General features: G+C 48.8%; 2 protein-coding genes across 2 annotated transcripts; one reads left to right on the plus strand and one right to left on the minus strand.

Moving 5' to 3' along the window:
* Positions 1-546: 546 nt before the first annotated feature.
* btbd7 (BTB (POZ) domain containing 7) lies at positions 547-7,579 on the plus strand. The gene is made up of 10 exons (XM_068752114.1): positions 547-628; positions 1,457-2,605; positions 3,232-3,440; positions 3,926-4,001; positions 4,379-4,539; positions 4,637-4,780; positions 5,204-5,393; positions 5,493-5,671; positions 5,764-6,168; positions 6,313-7,579. The coding sequence occupies exons 1-10, from the start codon at positions 547-549 to the stop codon at positions 7,075-7,077; spliced, it is 3,360 nt and encodes a 1,119-aa protein (XP_068608215.1). The 3' UTR covers positions 7,078-7,579.
* Positions 7,580-9,391: 1,812 nt separating this feature from the next.
* On the minus strand, positions 9,392-12,567 carry LOC137907734 (putative E3 ubiquitin-protein ligase UBR7). The gene is made up of 11 exons (XM_068752092.1): positions 12,460-12,567; positions 12,077-12,210; positions 11,931-11,991; positions 11,737-11,832; positions 11,584-11,637; positions 11,375-11,480; positions 11,163-11,275; positions 10,522-10,716; positions 10,275-10,431; positions 10,041-10,102; positions 9,392-9,842 (listed from the first exon to the last, which is right to left on the minus strand). Exons 1-11 carry the CDS (start codon positions 12,565-12,567, stop codon positions 9,759-9,761), a joined length of 1,170 nt encoding a protein of 389 aa, XP_068608193.1. The 3' UTR covers positions 9,392-9,758.
* Between the last annotated feature and the right edge of the window lie 43 nt (positions 12,568-12,610).

Below are 12,610 nucleotides of genomic sequence, written 5' to 3' on the forward strand. Positions count from 1 at the left end.
ATTGCACTACGCTGCTGTAGATGGGAGACAAAATCTGAATATGTACGGTGCTTAAAAGGATTTATCACATTGAAAGGTAGAGAGCAGGGAATTATTTGTCAGTCTGCGTTTAGAATTTATAAAGTACAGCAAAGCATTTTAAACTTGTGCCACGAAAAGCATTTAAATGTTTCTCCTATATCTTTTGAAAACGTTTTAAATGTCATCTGTGGGGGGGGGGGGGGGGGGGGGGGGAGGTGTTTTGAGTCATTATTACTGGACAGAATAACAAGATGCAGGATTTTCTTATTTATGAGATTTGAAGAAAGTATTTCACCCCAGTGATCAAATAATGACGTGAAAATGTGGTACGGTTCTGTTCAGTTCCTTCATTTAGCGTTCTTTCCGTCCTCTGACATCTTCTTCCCACCAGGCATGGCAAGCTGGGCCTGGAACTCTGAGGAGCCGTGCCTGACCTGCAACTGAGCGCTGAGAGGAATACGTCGTCTGAGCAGAATGACTCAGCAAGAGGGCGGGGGGCCAAATAGCAAGTGAAGAGAAGTGAGGATGGGTGCCAATGGGTCCAGCTATCCACACTCATGCTCCCCACGCATCGGGGGAAATGCACCGTCGCAGCAGACTTTCATAGGTATGTATTTTATTTATTTCTGAATTTTACATTTATATTTCTAAGGATTATAGGAGGCAGCTGTGTCGAGAAACGGCAACAAAAGATTTGTCATCAGAGTTCGAAATTAAGATTTAATTCCAGTTTAGAACCCGAGACAGGGTGATTGTTGCCACAGACATACCAACGGCAGTGATGAAATACCCCCCTCTCCTCAGTGGAGGCAATAACTAATGATGGAATGTATCTCTGTGTCCCCTGAGACCACTGTGGTTTATTCTGATCTGCATGGTTAGGCCTCAGATTATTCACAGTATTGGAACAATTACTATTTTGGTCACACTGATGGAAGGGGGCAGGCAGGAGAGGATCGCCTTGGCGGCGCTTTCTCTTGATGACAGAGGCCCCGTCCTTCAAAGCCAGAAATGACTGCTATTTATTGGCATCGATTGGGCCCTAGTGTGCAAAAAGACTGAAGTTCAATGAGGGGAATAAAGCAGAACAAAGAAATTGGCACTTGGTCTGCGCTGAAACAAAAAATAGCATAAAATAAAGTGGTTTTTCTATTGCTGAAACGTATCCAAATGTTGTTGTTGTGCTGGTCTGACAGAGCTGGGGGGGGGTGGTGCTAGAGGTAGATTGTGTTTCTAGTGGTCTGGCTGCAAAAGGGAACAGGTGTTGGGATCAACCGAGCGCCTCACCGGAGCTGTGTTTTTGTTCTTCAGGAAGCACAGCCATAGTTAGATGCATTTATGAGAAAATAATTCCTAATTATTGCTTCATACACAGTATTTTATTTATTTGATTCATAGAAACCACTTGCTGACCCGCGTCGTGTGTTTATTTCAGGGACGTCGGCGTACTCTCAGCAGGGATATGGCTGGGAGTCTAAGCTCTACAGCCTGGAGCACAGCCACGAGAGGCCCGCGGACCGGAAGAAGAAGAGCCTCGGCCTGGCCACCCTCAAAAGGAGGTTCATCAAAAGGAGGAAGTCCAGCCGCTCCGCAGATCACGCGCGGCAGATGCGGGAGCTGCTGTCGGGGTGGGACGTCCGCGACACGAATGCCCTGGTGGAGGAGTATGAGGGCACGGCGGCCCTCAAGGAGCTCAGTTTCCAGGCCAGTCTGGCTCGTGCTGACGCGCCCAGCTTGCACCGGGATCTCGCTGCCCTCTACCAGCACAAGTACTGCACTGACGTAGACCTCATCTTCCAGGGTACTTGTTTCCCAGCGCACCGCGCCGTCCTGGCTGCCCGCTGCCCGTTCTTCAAGACTCTTCTGTCTTCGTCCCCCGGCTACGGAGCGGAGGTTCTCATGGACATTGCGACGGCCGGCATCGATGTGCCCATGTTCTCCGCCCTTCTTCACTACCTGTACACTGGGGAGTTCGGTGTGGGCGGAGCCGAGGACGCCAGGCTCCAGAACGTGGATGTGCTCGTTCAACTCAGCGAGGAGTTTGGCACGCCCAACTCCCTGGAGGCTGACATGAAGGGCTTGTTTGACTACATGTGTTACTTTGATGCTCTGCTCAGCTTCTCCTCGGACTCTGAGATGATCGAGAGCTGTAACGAGCGAGGGGCCGTGGCGGCGGCGGCGGCGGCACCCACGGGGGGCTCAGGAGGCAGCGGGTGCCCCGGAACTCCAGACGAGGACCTTAGGGCTCACAAAGCTATCCTTTCGGCGCGTTCGCCTTTCTTCAGAAACCTTTTGCAGAGGCGCATCCGCACCGGAGAGGAAATGACCGAGCGCACGCTGCAGACGCCCACCCGCATCGTTCTGGATGAGTCCATCATTCCACGGAAGTACGTGCAGGTCATTCTCCACTGCATGTACACGGACGCGGTGGAGCTCGGGCTGGTGCTGCGCGGCAGCCCCTCGGCCGGCAGCCTGGGGGAGGTGCAGGCCCTGGTGTCTGGCCGTGGAGCCAGCACTCGCACCGAGGAGGCCATGGAGCTCTATCACATCGCTTTGTTCTTGGAGTTCAGCATGCTGGCTCAAGGTAGGTTCATTTTTTTAAAAAAACAGTGCTGTTGCTGTGAGTTCTAATTTGGCTAGCGCAGAGCAGAACTGTTCGTGAGGCACGAGTCCCAAGTGGGGAATTTAGCCAACAGGCCTTATGTCTGCTTTTAGAAGAGGGTAGAAGATCAAAACGTGAAAGACTGGAACGGGCGAAAGGTAGCTTGGCTCTTGCAGTTTAGGATAAGTGTTTCCCTTTTCAATTCATTTTCGAGGTATACAAAGAAGCGTGAGCGTATTTGCAGCGTGTTTGCTTCTGCTCGGGGAGGGCACTTCCTCAGGCTGTTTACGCGTCAATGTTGAGACTGAAACGCATCAAAGGAAGTTCTGTGGGTTGATGTGTTACGGCGTTAAACCACTGCCTGCTGTTCTGGTACGTGCACTGATTCAGGGAGGATGTGGGGGGGCTACTAGGGGGGGGGGGACTCCTTGGGTCGGTGAACTACTGATGGGTCTGTTAGTGGTTGTACAATTGCAGCGTGTGTTTTAATAATAGTTCAGTTCATTTACATTCTTCTTTTAACTTTTATTAAGTGTTATATTACCGGTCATGAGATCTGTGAAGCCAGCCCTTTCAGCTCCTCAGCTTGTGCCTCCTCGTTTCTCCAGGTTGTGAGGACATAGTTGTGGAAAGCCTGTCTTTGGACTCGCTCGTTCCCATCCTGAAATGGAGCTCCCAGCCATACGGCTCCAAATGGGTCCACAGGCAGGCCCTGCACTTCCTCTGTGAGGAGTTCAACCAGGTCGTCGCCTCGGATGTTCTCTACGAGCTCGGCAAAGAGCATCTCCTCGGCGCAATACAGTCCGACTACCTACAGGTGAGGGAACGGGGCGCCGCCTCCCCTGTTGCTCCATGGCAGCAGACGCGGAGGACGCATTTCACATTTATAGTTATTAAGTGTCAGCAAACGGCGTTCTCACCATGATTGCTTGGTGAAAATACATCACACACACACACACACACACAGGAATATACTCGGCCTCTCTCTCAAGTGCACACGTGTGCGCCCCAGCAACATTTGGAGTCTGCAGAGTTAGGTAACGCTGTACCCTGAAGGCAACACGGAACCTAATCAAAGCTGAGCCGTCACCTGCACTGCACAGCTACTCTCATGTCAGACCAGATGGTGGAGGTGAAGTGCTGTAATCAAGCTGCACAAATAAACCTGTAAAACCAGTTTTACTGGTGCGCCACCTTGTTTAAAAGCGCCCCCCAATCGCGCCCTAATAATAACTGTTGTGCCTTCCTTTGTCCCTGTCCCATATGTGTCCGCCTTTCTCTTTCCCTTGGTCTCCTTAACAGGCGAGTGAACAGGACATTCTCAAGTATGTTGTGAAGTGGGGCGAGCAGCAGCTTATTAAGAGGATGGCAGACAGGGGTAAGATAATACGCTCTATAATTAACCTCTGAGCAGCCCCCTAATGGTGCTTAGGAAATTGCAAATACCCTCACAGACCGTCCAAAAAGGAGCCAGACTTGCCCGGATCGGCAGGATGTGGCTTTATATAATGTTTTGTTTCTTATGGTTGGTTTATGGTCATGGGCATCCATGATATTTTAAGGGTGAATAAACCCACAGGCACTGCAGTATTTATCCATAATTTGTTAAATAGAATTTCCTGAATGATGCGAGGAAAAAGCCGGCAGGCTGACTTAAAAGCATGAAATGCATAATCCTGGGGGAATTATAGTCACGCTCATTTACATTATATTAAAAGGCTTTGCTAATGGCTGCTCTTGTCCTCATTTGCCCAGAACCCAACCTGTTGAGTGGCACAGCCCACAGCGTAAACAAGAGAGGGGTGAAGAGGAGGGACTTGGATGTGGAGGAGCTGAAGGAGATCCTGTCTCCTCTCCTGCCCTTCATCCGAACTGAACACATCTTACCCCCCAACAGTGATGTCCTGGCTGATGCGGTCAGCGCCGTTTCTCTGCTTGTTCTGTGAATGTGTCCACCTCGGTCACAGCGACCTTGATAAACGGAGATTTGACTCGTATTCTTCCTGTTTGCAGCTTAAAAGGGGTTTGATAAGCACTCCTCCTTCAGATATGCTCCCCACAGCCGAGGGGGGGAAAGCGAATGCTTGGTTAAGGCAGAAGAACGCTGGCATCTATGTGCGCCCCCGCCTCTTCTCTCCCTATGTGGAAGAGGCTAAGGTATGTCTCACCCCCCCTGATTAACGGAGCTTTCAGGAAGCGGTGGATTATCCCGTACAGCTATCACCAAAGAGAGTAGCGGTTCTGCCTACTTTGCCTTTGAAACTTCGTGGAGCCGTTTAATAACATCCAGTCGCTGCTATGCATACTCAACATTTTTAATAGTTGCCTCCATCAACTTGAATAAAATTCAATTTACGTGCATTTGCACACTTTTCCTAATAACCTTCCAGATTCATGAATATTTATGAACTTATCCAGAGGGCAGAGCGAGAGAGGCATTATTAAATGAAGTGTCAATCACGTGAAGCTAATTTACAAATCCTTCTCGGTGTCCTTGAGCTGCACATAAGAGGAAATATATATATATATATATTTACAAATCCGGCCTCACTTGCTCTCCCGTTAACTCCCCGTCCTCAGTCTCTGCTCGATGAAATGATGGTGGAGCAGACGGACCTGGTGCGTTTGCGGCTGGTGCGCATGTCCAACGTCCCAGACACGCTCTACATGGTGAACAACGCCGTGCCTCAGTGCTGTCACATGATCAGCCATCAGCAAATGGCAAACAGCGCAACCACAGCTCCGTCAGTTGTGGCTAACGAGATTCCAGGTAAGGAAATTGGTGAAGGACGACTAAGTAGGTAGCCCAAAGCAACGAAGAATGAATGTATGAATGGGGCTAATGTGTCGCGTCCCGCGCGTCTTTCAGTGCCTCAGCTGTCCGCGGTGAAGGAGATGATCAGGAGGCTGCAGGAGCTGAGATACACGGAGCAGGTGCAGAGGGCTTATGCCCTCAACTGCGGAGAAGGCGCCACCGTCAGCTACGAGCTGCAGCTACGAGTGCTGAGGGAGTTCAATCTAGCAGACGGAGCTACCGAGCTGCTGCAGGTTAGTAGAAGGCTTGTAATGACGTTTGCTTTCTCTACACCAGAATTCATGTTTTATTCATCTCCTGGTTCTCCCCCCCCCCCCCCTCTCAGAATCCTAATAAATTCTTCCCCGACGAACGGTTTGGAGATGAGAGTCCGATTCTAGCGCTGCGCCAGGTGGGTCGATGTCGGGTCAACAGCAGCCCAGCCATGGATAGCATGTTTGCAGAAATGGAAGGGGTAGTAGGCTTCCACCCTCCCCTGCCTCCTCCCCCTCCCCCGTACCACCCCCCGGCCACATCTAGTCACCCTCGCCTGAAAGGTGCATGGCGACCTCGCGTGTCCATGCCGACCCCTACCCGATCCTTCTCCTACCCCTGCAACCGCACCCTGGTCCAGCGCCATGCGGCTACCAAGCATGGCGGCTCAGAATACTCCTCTGTGCCCAGGCCCCAGCCCCCAGATTGCACCAACCCACAGGCTATGAGCCGAGCTTTGCTTTCTGACCGACAAGTGGTGAGTGTGTGTGTTACAAACCCAGAATCTTTGTGCTACTTTCAATGTTTGTTCAGATTCAGGCCCGCTGGTTTGTCGCTGGGATGGTGAAGTAGCCCCTTTGCTTTGTGGCTTGTCACATTTGCGTTTGTTTTCCCAAAGCAGATGAACATGGAGCCCGTTATGAGGGAGTTCATGCCTGACATCGCACTGGGCGTCTCGGTCTTGTCCCTGAGGGAGCAGCACATAGCGGAAATGGACAGGGAAGGACCCCACACTCCAATGGGCTCGTCGGGCCACCATCTTTCCTTCGGGCCCTGCCCTTTGGTCCGCCTCAGTCGTGGCCACGGCCCTGGACACGGCCACTCCTGCAAGCGGCATGCTCCTGATCCCAAGCTGGAGGCTCAAGCTGAGTTTCCTGACCTCTATGACTTCTCCTGCAGGCCTGCGACCCCAACCTCCGCTCACCCTCTGCCCTCCTTCGCAGGACCAGACCTCTACAGTCACAGTCGCACCCCCTCTGGCTCTTACCCAGCCGCCTACATTTCGGACTCTCAGTCACAGGCCCGGACTGCCCCAGACCCGCTACGTCTGGACGTCCTCACGATGACCTCCCAGAGGCATGACGGAGTCGTTCCTAGTCCCTCTGTAGCCCATCCTAGAATAGGACACAGCCAGAGGGGCCGATCAAACGAAACCGATTTGACTCATGGCTTAAGTCATTTACGGTCGCCTAGTGGGAACATGGACACCTATGAGGACAGAAACGCGGGACCTCGAGATGCACCTGAGGAGAGGGTCCTAGCCGGAGAATCGCCAGGACTGGGTCCGCTCCAGCAGCCTCACAGGAACAGTGTCATTGAGGAGAGTCCCAGAGACCGCCGCTCTCCCAGCAAGCCCGACTACCCTTATAAGAAATCTGCACTTTAACCCCAGTAGAGGTCCAGTGGTTGAGTTGAGAAAAAGGGAAGCTTTGGTGAATGATTTTCCATAACAGTGGATGGCAAAGCACTAAATGCATGCCTGTGTACAAGTATGTGTGTTTGAGAGGTGATCTGTGGTTGCTATTTACAGGGCCTGTCCTTTTGTCCTACCTCCATCACACAGACTAAGAGCTGCAGGGGAGTCTTTGACGTTTGTTCTCTTCACGCCTGCCTATTCCTGCTCGTTTAGAGGACGACTCGGGCTGCGTTGGGATGGACCAGGTTTGATTGTAAAGTAGGAGGTTAAGTCTATGCTGCGTGATCCCTGCATTGCAAGGCCACAACTCTTGATGTAGCCCAGTTATGAACTGATGGACTCTCCCCTCTCGTCTCGTGATTGTTTTCAGCATTGAATGGGGAGCTAGTAGGACAAGAATCTCGGTTTACACAAGCAAACAATGGCACCCAGTACAGGACCGAGTATTCTGGTAAAATCGTATTTAACATTGACTGGCTGTATCCTTCCTCCCCCCCCCCCCCCCCCGCCCCCATGATTTTTATTCACATTTCTTCTTATCGAACTACCGGACTGGTTTTCCCCTCCCGTTTCTGCAGAACTGATGATTAAGGAGCGAAAGCTCGGTGGCACAATGCAGACATTTGATCCATCAGAGCGCGACGTTCTCCAGTAACCCAGTCTGATAATCGTGTCAGGCTTTAATTTTCACAGCCTTAGGAATAGGATGGGCAGAGCCCAGGTTGGCAAACAGAACCTCTGGGCGGGTCGGAGTGTTGCAGACCGGTTCATTACTGCCGCTGACAGGTTATAGCGATGAAGTCGGGGTTTTGTTGGCTTCTCAGCTTAAGCAGGTGTGTGTGTGTGTGTGTGTGTGTGTGGGCGGGCGTGTGTGTATAACACATAAGTGTTTAGACAATCTCAGTACTGTACACTCCCATCTTTAGTCAGGTCTGTTTGTACATATCAGAGTTTGAGAGTGGTTGTATGCTCATGTTTGGTTTGATCCGATAGCATCAAGTAGTCAAATCTAGCCTTAATCAGTGCAGGAATATTACGTTTTAGCTACTTTTACTCAATAAACTATGATGTCATTATATTTCAAGCCGTGTTAGCAGCTTATTTGACTGTTTTTGTTCACTCCGGACACATTTGCTGCAGTTTTAATCGCTGCTTGCGTTGAATCTCATTAAGCCCAAATGCTGACGCCACGCATGTACATACGGGGCCTAAATGTTGCCGACTCGTTAGGAATAATGTGTATACCTACGTAAGTCAGTGTTGATACCATGAGATGTACTGTTCAAGAACTGCAACGGTTGCACATCCAAATCCCTACAAGTGCACACGGCTGGAAAACAAGCTCACGTACATTTAGCATCACTCCAGGACAAAAAAAAAAAACAGAATGATCCTTTCACTGAAAGAGTGCTCGGCAAATAATGGCTAATACCTTCCAATGGAAATTGTATATAATGAATTGAAGTTCTGATCATTTTCAAGTTGTTTCTAGAGCAGTTGTAGGTTTGTGTTTACTGTAGTGGACAACACTGTGTACTTGTTTCTGTCATGAAGTCTCACTAATGTGTGGTATAAAACCTAAGGATCGTTTCAGAATCTTATTTTGTTCTCGCGTGAGGGGCCGATCATGCAGCGTGGATTCCCATGTTCTGTCGTTGTCGTCGTCCCCCCCCCCTTCACTTTCAAAACGACAGGAATTAGCGGACTATCTGCAGATGTCAGCTCTGTTTATAAATTTGCCAGGAAAATAATTGTTCCACCAGAGTTCCTTCATGGGGGGAAAAAAATGCAAAAGTCCAGATTCCTCCCCATATTCATGTTGGGTAGTTCCAGCAGCCTTTGTTTTGCCCTTTGCTGAAGAGAAGTCAGTGCCTTCCCCCCCTGCCTGCGGCTGGGCCTTTATTGGAGAAGCGACTTTGATGTCTATGCAAGCTCTTTTCTACCAGCCTGCGTCAAATAATTCTCAGATCTCGTGTAGCTTGTTTTGTGTACAAAGTATTATTTCGCACTTTTTTTTTAAACAGAACCATCTGAAATGTGTGATTGCTTGTGTTGAATTCTAACAGGTACATTGTGCTTGAATGGTATAGGAACATGTTTGTAGATTGATATTAAGCTGCATTTAGCCTCACTGAATCTATTTTTCTACTCTCACTTCAAAAAGGAGCAAAAACAGTGGTCGACTTGGGCATCCTCAAAATAAACTGGTTTGATATAAGGAATTCATTTGATCTCACTTGGGTTGCTTTTGTGTGCTAGAAGAAATAAAGTTTCTGATACGAGTCCGCATGAACCAGAAATTCAGATTTACAAAGTTTATCTTAACTGATCTCCACCAGGAAACGCCTGCATTTCAAATGTTCACAGGAATGCATATGGAAACATGTTCAAGGTTTATTACAGCAGGAACATTAAAGCATAAACCGCTGAAAACAAGATTATTTTCACACATTTCTTCAAGTAATGAGTTTCCAAGTTAAGGGCATCATTATAAACCAACACAAATTAAACAAAGCCCAAACCTGCACTCTGGGATTAATCTACAAAAACAGTACTCGGCACAAATTGCTTCAGTTCCCGGATCAACAGAGAGTCTCCCCTTCCAAGTTGAGTATACATTTCTGATCCACGGTAGCAGTGCGTCTTCCTTCTCACTGGTATTCCGCATTGGCTTTGCGTCTTTTTCCGGCCCGCAGATCCTCAAAGAACTGATTTACGGCTTCGTCAGTCACCATCTGAGAGGACGAGGAGGAAAGGGTCAGGTTTCACGTTTAGAGGGAGGTCAAAGATAAGAGTCCAAACTAAAACGATTGTCAAGTAACATGAGGCAACGTTGCATGTGAGTAACTAAGTACCAATTAACGTAATACCTCTATAAAGTGTTAACGTTTAATTCTATACTTGTCCTCAGACGTCCTTTTTTTTCTTCTCACCTTTCCTTCTGCACCGGTCTGGTCTGAAAATTCAGCGATTGAAGTCGTCAGTTCCTTTAAGCCTGGGGAAACCAGAAATCCTTCAATCACCTCTCCCTCTAGTTTTCATTTGTGTCATTTCATCCACGTTCTCTGAAACCAAATTGCTGCCGGGAGCCGTTGTCGGAAACACATCATTAAATCCCGGGGGAAGAATCAATAAAGTGACCGTGCGTCCCCTCCCTTTGCCCTCACCATAAATGACTTCCAGCTGCTGCACGCGTTCCATCGAGTTAATCAGCGCCATCAGTGGGTGTTGCCCGAACGGCTCGGCCAAGCCTTTGTTCTCGTAGGCCAGGATGGTGTCGGACTGATCCATGAGAAACTGCACGTCAGCAGCCACGTAGGCTTTCTGTGCAACGGTACAACACAAAAAAAAAAGTTGTAAAGCAAGAACGCGCTCTTGTCCAAGCATACTCAACGATCTGTGTTTGCGGACTACCTTGCAGCTCATGCACGTGCAGAGCTCAGAGCGCCAGCTATAAGGCCAGAACACTGCTCCTCGCCTCGGCGTCTCCGGGCATTGAACCTGCAGCTCCCTCAACCGGCACGAAACCTTCTCCAGCGTAGTCTGTGAAGGGCTGCCCGTCATTTCAACACGAGGTCGTTTGCAAGGGGAGCGCTTGTTTTCCATTTCCTGAAATGCAGATAAAGACGCGACGGGATGAGTTATTGCGTTAAATTGGCGGGAGCTACAAGAAAACATCCGACTGGCGAATGACGCAGTGAAAATGACCCAGTTTACAGTAAGCCGTCAGAACCGGAGCAGAACCTCCTCGTGCATCACTTACCGAGAGGAAGGGAAACCCACGGAATAACCTGCTTGTTACCCTTCAGCCCCATCTAGAGGCAACAAGCAACACCCATGTTGACACAGAGGGCAGTTAGCACCCAAATACTGTGTGCTAATGGAACCCTTTATGAACCTTTATTATACAGGTCTGCTCTTATACAGGAGAACCTGACATCAGTCTGCACATATTTAGTAGTTTCCTTGATTGCCTGTTTTCAATCGGCATGTGATCAACCCCCCCCAATAAAGAAATAGACGGAGACAAGCAGTGCTCAATGATTTCTCACCACCTTCTTTGTTTGCTCAGCACTCGTGGATGGCGATGCGGTTCCGCAAATCTGCTCGGAATTTTCCTCATCATTGACTTCTTCCCCCTCTTGAGGAGGACCGATCACAGGCGGCACTAAAGGGCAAAAATACGTGGAAAATTGACATCCATAGGAAAGCTGGACAGATGTATTATTTCTCCCCCTCACAAGCAACCCAGGGAGAATAAGGTTACCTGCAAAATGTGCAGCATATGTCCACAAGAAAGGAGCCTTGTTCATGCACGCCTCACAAACCATCTCTTGCAGCTCCTCCGGTTCCACCACAGTGCAACCCAGATGCTGTGAAACACAAACATGACAAGATGAGAGGATTGCTTGTTGTAGATTAAATGCATGCTGGAGGGAAAAAGTGCTAAATTATCATTAGCACTGCTTATCTTACCCTGCTATGAAGCCAGTCCTCACAGACCACACACTGAATCATCTCTTCGTTTGCCTGTGATGTGATTTTAAAAGTGTGTTTAGTGCAATGACGGACAAAAACACCAGATAAATAAAGTGTAATTAACGCCCTTAGATCAAGTAGCAGGAGTACCTGATCATCTGTATCTGGGTACGGTCGGTCACATGTGCAGTAGCAGCCGCTGAAGTTGTGATTATACCGATTTCTTACGTTTTCATCATCTTTGTCCTGTGAATGCAAAAAAAAAAAAAACATGAACATAAATGTCAGTGAATCTGGAAGATTCACATTCAGTTTGAAAACAATCCTAAAGCCGGATTACTCACAGGAATCAGCTGGCACTTGAAGTCCCCAAATTTGTTATTTCCACAATCGCAGCAAAAATGTCTACAACCAGAAAAGCAAGACGGTCATTTAGTTATGAAAAGATTAAGAAAAATAGTTTACCACCAACACATAAAAAAAAAAATACCTTTTTGTATACAGTTCAAAGATATCATGTCCATCGTGGCAGTTGTTGGCACAGGCCAGACAAACCCCTGCAGGCTCTGCAGCGTTGGGAGTGCAGGTGTTGCAGGCAAACACAGCCTGCCTCTTCACGTAACCCTGGAACAATACAGATATCGAGAGATGACGTCACCACTTTAATACATGATCAGTATCCTCTGCCCTGATCGTGCGGAAGAAAATACGACATCCGTTTGCAATACAAAAGGATTAAATGGCCCCAAAACTGAAAACCTATCAGGAGAACTTTAAATAAAATATAATATATATATATATACACGATGCCATAACTTCACCTGCAGCATCTGATGGTGAAAGTAGGCAGATATTGCAGGACGCGCTTCTTACCTGTGGGTAGGAGCAGTTTTCTGGGTCGCTGCCCGCCAGCACGCACAAAGCCTCCCGCAGCGCCTCCGCGTCGGTCCCGCAGCCCGCCTCGTCTCCACCCGCTGCCATTTTGGTTACTGAAGAGATCGAGAACAAAAAGAAAAGACCCGGA

The sequence above is a fragment of the Brachionichthys hirsutus genome, chromosome 18 (assembly GCF_040956055.1).
Source record: "Brachionichthys hirsutus isolate HB-005 chromosome 18, CSIRO-AGI_Bhir_v1, whole genome shotgun sequence".
In the NCBI taxonomy this organism is placed as follows: Eukaryota; Metazoa; Chordata; class Actinopteri; order Lophiiformes; family Brachionichthyidae; genus Brachionichthys; species Brachionichthys hirsutus.